Genomic DNA, 12,994 nt, shown 5'->3' with positions numbered 1-12,994 from the left:
ATGTTACATTTTATTTAGATGTTAAGCCATACAGTATTTGTTGTCGTTCCTAGCAATAATGGGTAGCAGATTATTTAACTTTGAGAAGAAGACATTAAAAATTCCTGAAATTAAAGCAAAGTTGATAGACATCATGATGCTTTTTCAGTGTTATTTATCGGTTCTTGATATTTTTAAGCCTTTTTTCCTTTCTGTTGACTTTTTGTCTTTTTAATAAAGAGTAAAAGAGAAAGTTTAATTGTAGGTTTTCATGGAACCTGTTAAAAATTGGGGAGCCTTTGTGTTATGACTGAAAAAAAAATTCAGTATTTCTTGTCTGTCCTTGAGGAGCGTTAACAAATTGTTAAGTGAAGCTGAGGAAAGGGAAAGTGTCTACCAAAAATTTACCTGACATATTTATGCATCTGAGATGCCTAACTTACTGCATCTAGTCGGTCACCATTCTCTGGCCTTAACCACGCGGAGGGAAGAGGAACTCGCAGGAGCTACAGGAGGCAGCTGCCCAGAACCTGAGGCGCGCGCCCCGGAGCTGCCAGCCCCGCCGAGGTGCCGCTGCCGCTGCCGCCGCCACCTCCCCTCGGGCCGCTGATTGGCGGGGACCACAGCATCAGCAGCATCCCCGTGCGAGGGGAGGGCGGCGAGACTAGCAGCTCCAGCCTCCAGGATCTTCAGCTCCCTCCCGGGCGAGACCTCGGACCGTCGCTGCCAGCAGCCGCTTCTCCGCCCGCCACCGCCTCCTTGAGTCCCCTCCCCAGAAAAGTGGAGGTCCCGGCAGCCGGGAAAGCCACGTCTCCTGCGGGCCGGCTCAGGGACTGGGGGGCCAGAGTCTCAGGGTCCTGCGGCGCCAATCCGGCCCCTGGCCCGCCGGCCCCGGAACCACTGCGGTCGCCGCGCCCCAGCCGCCAAGACGCCGCGTATCTTGTACCGCGGGAAAAGCGGGTCCTCGTCCAAGATGGGCCGGCAGGGCTTGGGGGGTGCCGGCGCCGCGGGACGCTCCATGCAGCGCTCCCAGAGCCGGAGCAGCCTCTCTGCTTCTTTCGAGGCACTGGCCGGCTACTTTCCCTGCATGAACTCTCTGGAGGAGGAAGAAGGAGGTGAGGCACCCATGCCCCATAGTTGGTGTCTCTGTTTAGGTCTTGGAGAGTCGGTGGCCAGAGGGTTGGCAGGGGCAGAGAGAATGCAACCACATAGCAGTGCACTAACCCCTCTGCTCTCTCACTGCAGGGAGAGACCCCTAGAGCGCGCAAACTGCTCAGAGTTCTGTTTATTGGGTTATTTGTAGAGCCCTGCAGGCACCGACTTGTGAAACAGCTGTCCTGGTGAAGTTGAATTAGCAAGTGCTTGGAAGTTGAATGAGGATGTAGACTGGTGGGAGGCAAGGCAGCGCCCGTTGGGTGCACCCCACTCTGTTTGGGTATTAGCTTTTGGCCTCAAGGATGGAAATACTTGAAAACTAAAGGGAAATGCAGCAGCAAAACTTTGAAACAGGAATCTCCCCGCCGGTGGGGAACCTGCGGCCTTGGGGCCACTTGTGGCCTTCTGGATCCTTGAGGGCGGCCTTTTGACTGAATCTAAATTTCGTTTGGATTCAGTCCAATGATCTGGAGGGCCACCTGTGGCCTTGAGGCCCCAGGTGCCCCAACCCCTGCGAGGGTTGATAGTATTAAAGGCTAGTTTGTGCTGTGAACACTTGGAACTTTGTTCACAAGGTGTGATATTATGACTTTATTGGTTGTCTGTCTATGGTGTTTGAATAATTTCATTGTATTTAAGTTAATGAAAAAAAATCGGGAAGAGGACTCGCTCTTTTAAACTTTTCACCAAGTGGTTTGGAGTCCTTCGTAAAGTTTTGAATAACAGAACATATATTTTATTCAAGAAAAACTTTCCTATAAGATTTAACACCAAACACTGAAAATACAATTTATAAACCAAAGTGAGAATTGATTGGTAAATAATAGCCTCCCAATATTTGAAATACCATTTATTAACTTATTGATATGCTAGTTGCAAACTGTTCATCTCTAGACATATATCCAGAGTAAGTTATTATGATATTAACTCTATTATTGTATATAATAGGATTTGTTTTGTTTTTATTCTGTGACAATCAATGACCTTTATCAGAAAATCTGTAGTGAGCCCTAATTTATAAGAAACTATTTGCTCTTAAGAATAGGTGGAAATAATTTTTCCCCCTATTTTCCATGATGGAAGGGGGGAACTGGAGGAGGGAGGATTAATAATATGTTTGGAATGTGGTCTTCAAACTAATTCATTAGTTAGAGCTACCCAGGTTTCTTCTAGCTTATTGTTGCAATCTCAGCTTGATATAAATCAATACAGGTTTGACAGCAGGATACTTCCCTATATAAACATTACTTAATTTTCATACTAGTCCTTTGCTATTTTTGTTTGTACATTTACATTTCACTTGTTTTCTGTAACTAAATACTAAAATTCTAGGAAGTGCATCAAGTCAAGAAATTAATAAATTAGATTGAGTAAATAAATGATCATAATTATAGCTAAAACATGTAGTATTTATTATTAGCCAGACACTCTTCTAAGAACTTGACACATATTTTACTCTTTTAGGCCCACAACAACTTTATGAGACGGCACTTTTATTATCCTCACCCATTTCACAAGTGAGGAAATGGAGTCAGGGAAAGGTTCAGAAACTTGCCCAGGGTCACCCAGATGGTAGGTGATAGAGTCAGCATTTGTACCCAGGCAATCAGCAACACAACCTATGCACTCAGCTCCCAAGCTGCGCTAGATTATTATTTGTGTATAGTTGGCCACATTCACATACCTAGTAAGTGGTGAGGCTAGAACTCAAACAGGTGTGCCTGAAAATTTATTTATTTAATAAAAATTTATTTAAATAAAACATACATTATTTTGGACTTCTTTCACAATTTTTCATTTTTACACCAAGTGTTCAGTCTTGAGTTTGCTTCAGATATCATTTTTCTTTAAATTATAACTAGGATTGTTGGATTTACAAAATACCAGCCTAAAAGCCTAGCCTAAGAGCCTGTTAAGTAAAAAAAAAAAAACTTACATAAATGTGAAATTTTTTCAAATTTTAAAGTACATTTGCTTAACCTTGGCTCATACAGACTAATCCCAAAGGAAATTCCTACATCTACAAATGGGAAATTGGAACAGATTTCTGTCCCATAATATGGCTTATTGAGTTGCCAAGACAAAATGTTTTATATGGAAGGCAGCATTTTTAAAGTTAACCATACAGTTCTCTGCTAGTAACTAAAGAAAAGACTCTCTCCATAAATGAGAGGTCTTTTCAGTGTTGTATAGTCATTTTTATAGCCCTGAGAAGACATTTTAACTTTCTTCTTTGATTTTGCAATTCTCCTACCACCTTTGAAAGTCCTGAGATTTTTAAAGATATTTGAACATACCCTGCAGAATTATAAAAGTTAGAAATCATTGGCCTGAAGCGGTGCTTCTCTATATTTTTTTCTATTAAGACACCCACACAGGACACTTGAAGGTCATATGGATAACATGCTCAGGAATATGTTATTATAGTCATAACTGTGAAACCCATTATCATTTATAAAATCTGTCCCACCATATGATTTTCATACTGGTTGAGAACAACTTGTCTAGAGAGAGCAGTGCTCATATTAACCAGTATGATTTGACTAAATTAACCAATCAGTTCAGTAAGCCAGTCTGGTTTTAAAGCTAGTCTTTTGTTTTTTTTGGTCTTTTCAGAAATACCATGTTTCCCCGAAAATAAGACAGGGTCTTATATTTATTTTTCCTCAAGAAGACACCCTAGGGCTTCTTTTCAGGAGATGTGTTTTTTTTTTAAGTACGGTACAACAATCTACATTTATTCAAATATAGTTACGTCTTCTTCTGGAACATAATCATAACTCTCCAAACCCCGAATTCCATCCTGAATTTCTTGTGACTCTGTTTCCTTTAGAACCATTGGCCCCAATCTCTCATGTCGAGCAATAGAACTCTCATTAAATGAGCAGGGCTGGCTTATTTATCAGAGATCCAGTGAGCACTGGGTCCAATCTTCGCAGTGGAGCAGGAATGATCTCTCTGGACTCAGTAGGAGACTGCTTGCTGAAGTTTTTCCCCTATCCCCTGGTGTTTGTGGGGGGTGAGAGAGGCCCACAGTATTGAGTAAAATGGCAGCCACAGCTTTCCTTCTTCCCCCTGGGGACACACAATACCTAAAGCAGATAGTCCTGTTCCTCACTTCACTGAGGAGACTTTCCCCTCAAAGCCTCAGCTTGCAGCACGCACAGGATGGCCGGGACCTGACAGGGGGAGCCGACCTTGTTGGTGGGGCTGCCCGCACCCTTTCCAATCACCTCTGGGATAGTTGCTGTCACTATGGGACAGATGAGAAGGACTGCTCCTCTTCTTTACCGCTCCATGATGAAATGCATGGGTTGTGCAGATACGCTGTGTAGCCATGCCTATCACTGGGTCTTATTTTCTGGGTAGGGCTTATATTGCACAAATGCTTAGAAATCCTGCTAGGGCTTATTTTATGGGTAGGTCATATTTTCGGGGAAACATGGTATGTAATAGCTAAATAATTTCAAATGTACCCTGTCTTCCAGTTTCATATCCACATTTTATTCTTACACAGCATACATAGGCATTACCATTCTACACAAAAAGTGCTGAGATTCTATGGAGAGACCATATTTTCATTTATTCGTTCAAAGATATTGATGACGTTTGATGTGTTAGTAGCTAGGAGTCCCTGAGTTAGGTGTATATGCCGCCTTCCCTCTTAGAGGTTACAGTCTAATACAGATATAGACATAAATAGAAATAACTATTGTAATTATAACTGTGAGAAGTGTTGCAAGGCAAAGTATTGAGTGAAATGAGAGATTATAAGAAAGCCTAATTTAGGAGTTACAGAAGGGTGCCTTGAGAAAGCGAGAATTAAACATTGATTCAGATGTCAGTGCTAGCTCTTGGTTTCTCATGACCCTAGCCAGTATCAGCAGCCTCCCATACACCTTTAAATACAGTTTGTCCAGAGTTTATAGCCAGTAAGTGGTGGAGCTAGATTCTAGACCTATAATCTGGCTCTAGAATTTATAATCCAACTACTCGATATATTATTTCATTATTATACATCATTTTCTTCTTATCTGCTAAGGTCTTGATAACTAAGTACAATAATAAAAGTTATTCGGCACCTTCTGTGTGCCACGTTCCTTTAATTTCATGATAATTCTTCAAGGAATTTATTTTCCTCATTTTGTCCATGTGAAAACTGAAACTCAGAAGTTAAACAACTTACCCACAGATCATAAATCTCAATGGGCCTGACTTCAGTGAGGATGAAAGGGGCATTCCTATGAGCAAAATAAGTTAGATTGTTGACTGGTCTTTGTGGCATCATTTTTGTATACTTGCAGTTTTGTTTTTGGTTTTGGTTTTGGGTTTTTTTGTGGGTGGGTCGTTGGCATCCTTGTCCCTGGGTATATTCCAGATAGATGTTCTCCAAATCTCTGAGTTTGTTTATTAAGTAAAAATAAAAATAGTGCCTTACATGTTATTTAACAGTTTATAAATTATGTTTACTTATTTTATCATTGAATCCTGTGAGATAAGAATTATTTTCACTATGTAAACTACTTAGCCCCAACATTGAGTCTGCCTTCCTAATGTAGAGTATTACTGTGTATAGAATTTTTTTTTTTTTTTTTTTTTTTTTGAGACAGAGTCTCACTTTGTTGCCCAGGCTAGAGTGAGTGCCGTGGCATCAGCCTAGCTCACAGCAACCTCAAACTCCTGGGCTGGAGTGATCCTTCTGCCTCAGCCTCCCAGGTAGCTGGGACTACAGACATGCGCCACCATGCCCGGCTAATTTTTTCTATATATATTAGTTGGCCAATTAATTTCTTTCTATTTATAGTAGAGACGGGGTCTCGCTCTTGCTCAGGCTGGTTTTGAACTCCTGACCTTGAGCAATCCGCCCGCCTCGGCCTCCCAAGAGCTAGGATTACAGGCGTGAGCCACAGCACCCGGCCTGTGTATAGAATTTTTAAATATTACACACAATTATAAGAAAGAAGGAACTATTTAAGGAAATGTTACCATTCTTTTTTTTAATTTTTTATTTTTTCATATTATGAGGGTACAAATATTGTTAAGGTTACATATATTGCCCCTGCCATTCCTCCCCACGCCCACCTCCCCACCACCCCACCCCCAGCCCCGCCTTACCAAAACATCAAGCATGTCCTACTCTCAGGTGGTGCTCATCACCCTATTTTGTAAGTGTAAATTCTTCCCCTCCCATTTGCCCACCACCCGATAAAAGTTTGTTTGTTTGTTTGTTTGTTTGTTTGTTTGTTTTTCCCCTCTTTTTTGACCTTTGGGTTACACTGTATATCTTAGCCTTTCCCTTGGAAGGTTTAGATGTATTCCTTCTCCCCCCCCCCAACTATGCTCACCACAACCCTAAGATGTGTATCTCCCCCTCCCCCAAACCCTAGTGGGCACTATCCCCATTTGAGCATCATAGTTTTAATCAGTCAGTACCAATTTGATGGCGAGTAGATGTGGAGCCTGTTTTCTTGATCTTGTGTCACCTCACTTTGGATAACGGGTTTAAGCTCAATACAGGATAGCATAGAAGAAGCAACCCTACAGTTTCTCACCCACAGATCCAAAGGCAAATGGTTATGGCCCTATACTGTAGAAAAATGGCAAATATGGTTTGGCCATCATACAGGAGAAATCCTATCAATTTAAATACTATTTAAATGAATAAATTAACTCATGTAATTTCTTTTACATACCACTAGCTTAAAAATTAAATTATAGGAAAACTAAGAAACAGGACAAGTTTTAAAATCACCAGAAAACTGAGCATAGATTCTTTGCATGTGATGGTGAAGTTATGAGAAATTAATATAAATGTGAACTAATATAAATGTGAACTAAATAGACTAGGAATAAAAAGACCTATTTAACTCTTCTTTACTCTTTAAGAGGCCATTCATCCAATAAGAAGAGTATAAAGAGACAGTATCTTATTCTAATCTTTGTGTATAGTAAATAATATACTTAATTCTTAATAATCAGTCCCAGTTGATTAAAATAGATGAGAACTTTGCCCATACTCCACTGGAATAAAAAATTCTCCATACATTTAAATGTAATCCTCCTAAGTACAAACATCATACCTAGTACAGTAGGTATTCAGTAAGTGTCTATTAATAATATCAGTATATAGTTCTACCATTCTTTTCACACTGAATATCAGTATAACTGACTGCCATCCATCCATTATATTTATTCTGTTTTTAAAATGTAACATATGATCTAGACTTCTTAAAATACAGCAATCATAGCTTTTGCATATTTTCATAATGCCATCGTGGGGACAGGATGTGGATAGAAAGTTATAGATGACTATGGATCTTTTTATAGGGGATATTATTTTTTCTAGATTATGATTGAGTATGTGTAACAAATTTCATAAATAATTCCATAAATATCCAATAATAGCACAATATTTTTATATTAGATTCACATTCTGGGCAGATAAAGTAAAGCAAAAGACTTTGGAATTAAGAAAAATAAAGGAACAGTTCTACTCAATGCTTATCAAATATCTAAGATTCAAAACCTTCCACTGCTATGTGTCCAAATATTATCCTTAAAGTCATTTAAAACTTAAGTCAAATCAAATTCTAATTTTCTTTCATCCTTTAGTAGGTTCACTAAATTCAAAACCAGTTTTGAATTGAAACAAGTTTCCCTATAGAGAGATCTTATGTATAATGACTTGCAAAGGAAACCCACTAGAATGTTGAACTAGCAGCATCCCATTCCTACTGAGGACTGTGTTTTTATGTAAATATTCTTTACCATTTTTAAATAGGCCCTTATTATGGATCAGACAAGATCATTCTATATATTTATTCTATTTCATGTTGTAACAGTTTTTGGTTGGGAAGGAAGGGGATTTACTTAATGCTATATATAGATATAGAAATAGAGATAGATAGATAGATAGATAGATAGATAGATAGATAGATAGATAGATAGATGATAGATAGATAAAGATTATTTGAACAGTTGAAGAAAAGCCGACATAAAATGATACAATGAATTCTAGTTTTGAAGAAGTCTTACTTCTATACTTTCTCACCTGAAAATGAAAACAAGGTATTTATTTAAATGTAAATAATGCTTTATGCAAAGTTGCTTTACTAAACCTATGAGCAGAAATCCCACCACGCCTCATGTGGGGCTAAACTGGGAACCAGAAGGCTGTTGGGAAGCCATAAGCACTCTCTTTCCATTTCTTGCCATTGCTGCTGTCTCTGTATGGCTGCTTTGTTCCTTCTCAGCAGCCAGCTCTCTCCCCTGCTCTACTACCCAGACTATGTGGCCAGTGGAAAATGGCAGCCAGTGGCCTCCATGTTCACCTGTCACAGTTCCACCCACACTGCAAATTTCCGTCTTTCTCAATCCCAATCCCAGGTTCCCCAAAATGAGATTTCATTTACCCAGTTTGGTTCTATTCAATACAGCCAGGGGGCAGGACAATGTAATATAAATTTAGTTAGTTGCCAATAATGCATTTCTGTGGGCAGCTGGGAAGGGAAGTAGTTATTGTGAGCTTTGCAGACATTCCCTAAGGTGTCTGCTTTTTTCTGGATTATCAAGAACAATAGAATTGAAGTATCATTTTTTAAGATTTAGATCTTGTCTAATGAGGCTAAAACGAAAGGAAAATTTATCTTAGCTACTTAAAATAAAGTGATTGGTTGTTCCTTTATTATTCCTGTAAATCAGAGGCCAGGAAGTTAACATACATCAGTGAAGTAGGTCAAGTGTAAAACAAAAGGGAAAGACAAGGACTCTGAAGAGCCAGGGAAAGCTTACCCATCCAAAAGGAATGATGAATAAGCCACTTCTAGCTAAGTGATGCCAAATTGAATATCAGCCCAAGGCTGGCAAATTACTCTTCTTTTTTCCCTAAGAGAAGCTATAAATCTGGTTGTTTATTTAAAACCTTTAAATTTTGAAATGTTGGCACTTGAATAAAAACTTTTAAACATTATTTGGGCCAAACAAAACATACTTATTGACAGAATGTAGCCCAAAGGCCCCCAATTTTCAACTTCTGCCAAGGAAATGTTTTCTTCCCAAATTTTCTCAGTTCCATTTCTACCTTCTCATTCTCATTGTCACCTTGATAGTTTGGAATATATTAGCTTACCTTTGAAATCATTGGTCACCTCCCAACCTGCTCTTCCTACCTTCTCTATCTCTCTACTCCAATCTAATTTCACTGTCCCTAAATACCAGTTCTCTTAAATACCATCTTGATCTTTTTTCTTTCTTTCTATTCTTTTGGGTTATTTTTGTGGGGGAGGGTTTTTTCATTGTTTATTTTTTGAGACAGGGTCTCACTGTATCACCCAGGCTGGTCATGAACTCCTGGGCTCAAGTGATCCTCCCACCTTAGCCTCCTGAGTAGCTGGAACTACAGGCACGAGCCACTGCACCCAACTCAAATACCATCTTGATCTTGACACTACTCTTTCTTCAAAATCTTCAGTAGATTCCCATCTCCTGCTAAATAATTAGCCTAACATTTAAAGTCTTTAATAATCTGGTTTATGTACAGTTTAGCTTCCATACCTTCCAAGGCTGATAATTCTATAAAACTAAGCTCTCTTGCTCTTTGCTTCCAAATTTTTATTCATGCCTTCATTTCCATTCTTATTCTACTACTGTATGTACATCTTGTTTAATTGCCCTTCAAAACCCAGCTCATATCCCATTATTCTACGAAGTCTTCAGAAGCTGTAAGAGCTGGTATAGACAGAGGAGAAACTGCATGAGCTTGGAGTTAGATCTGGATTTGAAATACTGGCTCCACCTATTCTAGTTATGTGAGCTAAACAAGATACTCAATTTCTTTCGGCTTTAGTTTTCTCATTTTTATGTGAAATGTACATAATAATACCTATCTTGAAGGAATGTTGTGAACTAGTGTTGTTACATTTAGTATTCCCATATAATCTCATTTTAAAATATTTTTACCTTTTTCTGAACCTCTAGATATGTTATACAATATATGAGGTTCTAGCCACATGTGGCTATTTAAATAAATTTATAATTTAGTTCCTCATTTATACTAGCCACATTTGAAGTGGTCAGTAGCTACATGTGTTTAGTGATTACCTTTACCAGATAGTACAGAATTATAAAACATTTATAACATTCACAGAAAGGTCTGGACAAAACAGCTGTAGATACTTAATACTACTCATAAAGCATTTGGCACATATTGCCTTGGATTGTCATTTGTGTACTATCTTACTTCACCTACTAAATTCAACATGTAATTGGAAATTATATGATCATGTGTCACATACATTTTTATTTCCCACAGTACCTTATACCTAGTACGTTTAATTCTTAACAAATATGTAGCAAATGAATAAATGAACAAGTACTTGGTTGGTTTCTATGTTCATATCATGGAATGGAGAGAAGCTAGTGGAGCTTGAAGGGAAACATACTGATTAAATGACTGTTTTCATTATTGCAGGTACAAAAGTGCTTGAATGTCATCCATTCAACCCAACAAGGGTTGGGTATATTTAGCTTCATATAAACTGGGAACATATTTTTCCATCATAAATTATAAATAAAACATGCATATACAATATGTTTCATTTAGGATGCCTAATTGCAATCAACAGAAATCAATTCTGGTAATTTAGGTAGGGCAAGAAAGGTATTTACTAAGGGATACTGGATAGGTCATAGAATCTCTAGGAAGGCTGGAGAAACTGGGCTAGGAATGATGCCCAAAACCATACTGCAGAGTTAATCCTGCCAAACTACCACTGCTGCTTGGCACAGATATCACAGCTTGCACATTTTCAGGACTAATGGTGAATCACTGCATCCTGCTACATGACCACTACTGGAAGTTATATATTCTGGCCTCCGTTTCATTATAATGGAAGCCTATGGCATCTCTGCTTCTTTGCATTAGTAACTTCAGATTCAAAGTTTGGGAAAGCAGTGCCTGGACCATGTGCTCATACGCTAATTGCAAAGTAGGCTAAAAAAGTGACACCCAACAATTTTAACTTCTACAGTTGAAGGTTGAGGATATTTTTCTACATGGGATTAGGCTTCAAATGCTGATGAGCCAAAAACATTAACAAATATCCACTTTGTAATATAAAATTACCAGTAGTAAAATAAAAACTATTAAACTCAGCTGTTTTTAATTTTTTTAAATAATAGTTTACCATTTGGTTATTTTCCCCTTTGTTCAATGAGCATAAGCAGACAGGAAAGGAAAAAAACTATGGGAGAAATCTAAGGGAAAGAATATGGCTTTCTCAGTTTTAACTTTCTCTGCAGATTTGGCCATCCAAATATCCATGCACATGCTTATGTTTGCATATAGAACATAATCAATCCTTTCTAGAAAGACAACCTTAAAATCTTATCCATTTACTGCATGCCAGTTGAAATCCAGGATCTTTGAGTAATGCATAGTCCTCTTTCTCATATTCAGATTTGGCTTTTCATGTTATGGTGACCTGTAAGCCTAGAAACAAGTTATCTGCTCCAATACATCCAATTGAAATGGTATGATTACAATAGGAAAACCAAAATAAAAATTCCCATTTAGAAAGGAGAAAATAGAAAACACAAACAATGTATCATCCATAGGAATTATCAAATCCCTCTCAGGAATGGCAAAAGATTGACAGTAAAATATACTTCTTAGTTTACTCCTCTGGCAACCCTAGTTCTATTTTCTGGGAGATATTTCTTTGTTGTTTATTCTCCATGGCCACAAAAGTTTGTATTGAAGAGGTGGCTCCATGGTTTGTTTATTTCTAGTGCTGGTTTGAGAACTCAGTTATCTTAGGAGTTCAATAGAATTTTGTAAGGTAGGCTAGTAATTTTTTTTTCTATACAAGTCCTTCAAAAATTCAGTAAACTTATAGTCTATTTGCTTCCAGTCAGCTTCAAGTGTAACTCCAGCCAAACACCTCATTAGACAGAGATTTTCAGCCTAAAGATTTCTGATCTTTTAGTTTCTGGCCTCTGTGTTCTGCCCACTTCCTTTGCTCTCAACAACCACCACCTTGATATCATTTGAAAAAGATGGGGTTGGGTGAAAAGGCAATGCCTTAGTCCAATTTGACCAGCAGGCCTTCTCCCTTTGGGGCAAGACCCCAGTTATTTATGCATAGTTTTCTTTCTGCAGATTTAGAATAATTTCACATGTCATTCCAGTCATTTTTCAAATAAGGATTTGTATAGCATTTTATAATTTTCAAAATTCTTTTTTACATAGATTATAGTATTTGATTCTTATTCTTCACTATTCATTAGATACACTACATGTCATATACTCTATGACTGTGGTCACCAACCCCTGGGCCGCAGACTGGTACTGGTCTGTGGCCTGTTAGGAACCAGGCTGCATAGCAAGAGGTTAGCAGGCAGGCGACTGAGCAAAGCTCCATCTGTATTTACAGCCACTCCCCATCTCTCACGTCACCACATAACCTCTGCTTCCTGTCAGATCAGCAGCGGCATTAGATTCTCATAGGAACGTGAACCCTACTATAAACTATGCATACGAGGGATCTAGGTTGCGCGCTCCTTATGAGAATCTAATGCCTGATGATCTGAGGGGGAGCTGAGGCAGTGATATGAGCTCTGGGGAGTGGCTGCAAATACAGATTATCATTAGCAGAGAGCTTTGACTGCACAATAAATGTAATGAACTTGAATCATCCTGAAACCATACCCCCTCTGGCCCCCTCCAGTCCATGGAAAAATTATCTTCCATTAAACCAGTCCCTTGTACCAAAAAGTTTGGGGACTGCTGCTCTATGGCATAGGCTAAGTATGATCCCAAGTTTGCACAAAATTACTTTGAGCTTTAGAAAGATAAGTTACC

General features: G+C 38.7%; 1 protein-coding gene across 50 annotated transcripts in view; it reads left to right on the top strand.

Annotated features, from left to right (window-relative positions):
• Positions 1-12,994, top strand: part of RIMS2 (regulating synaptic membrane exocytosis 2) — a 614,692-nt gene that overhangs the window by 582,406 nt on the left and 19,292 nt on the right. Inside the window, exon 1 of one of the 50 annotated variants that reach the window (XM_012784302.3) lies at positions 588-1,094. The exons of the other annotated variants lie outside the window; for them this stretch is intronic. Coding sequence (XP_012639756.1) covers positions 953-1,094 — 142 coding nt within the window. The 5' untranslated portion in view covers positions 588-952. Of the gene's footprint in view, positions 1-587; positions 1,095-12,994 lie in introns of those variants that run through there. 50 annotated transcript variants of the gene reach the window in all.

The sequence above is a fragment of the Microcebus murinus genome, chromosome 7 (assembly GCF_040939455.1).
Source record: "Microcebus murinus isolate Inina chromosome 7, M.murinus_Inina_mat1.0, whole genome shotgun sequence".
Classification (NCBI taxonomy): domain Eukaryota; kingdom Metazoa; phylum Chordata; class Mammalia; order Primates; family Cheirogaleidae; genus Microcebus; species Microcebus murinus.
This window is presented reverse-complemented; position numbering and strand designations above follow the sequence as displayed.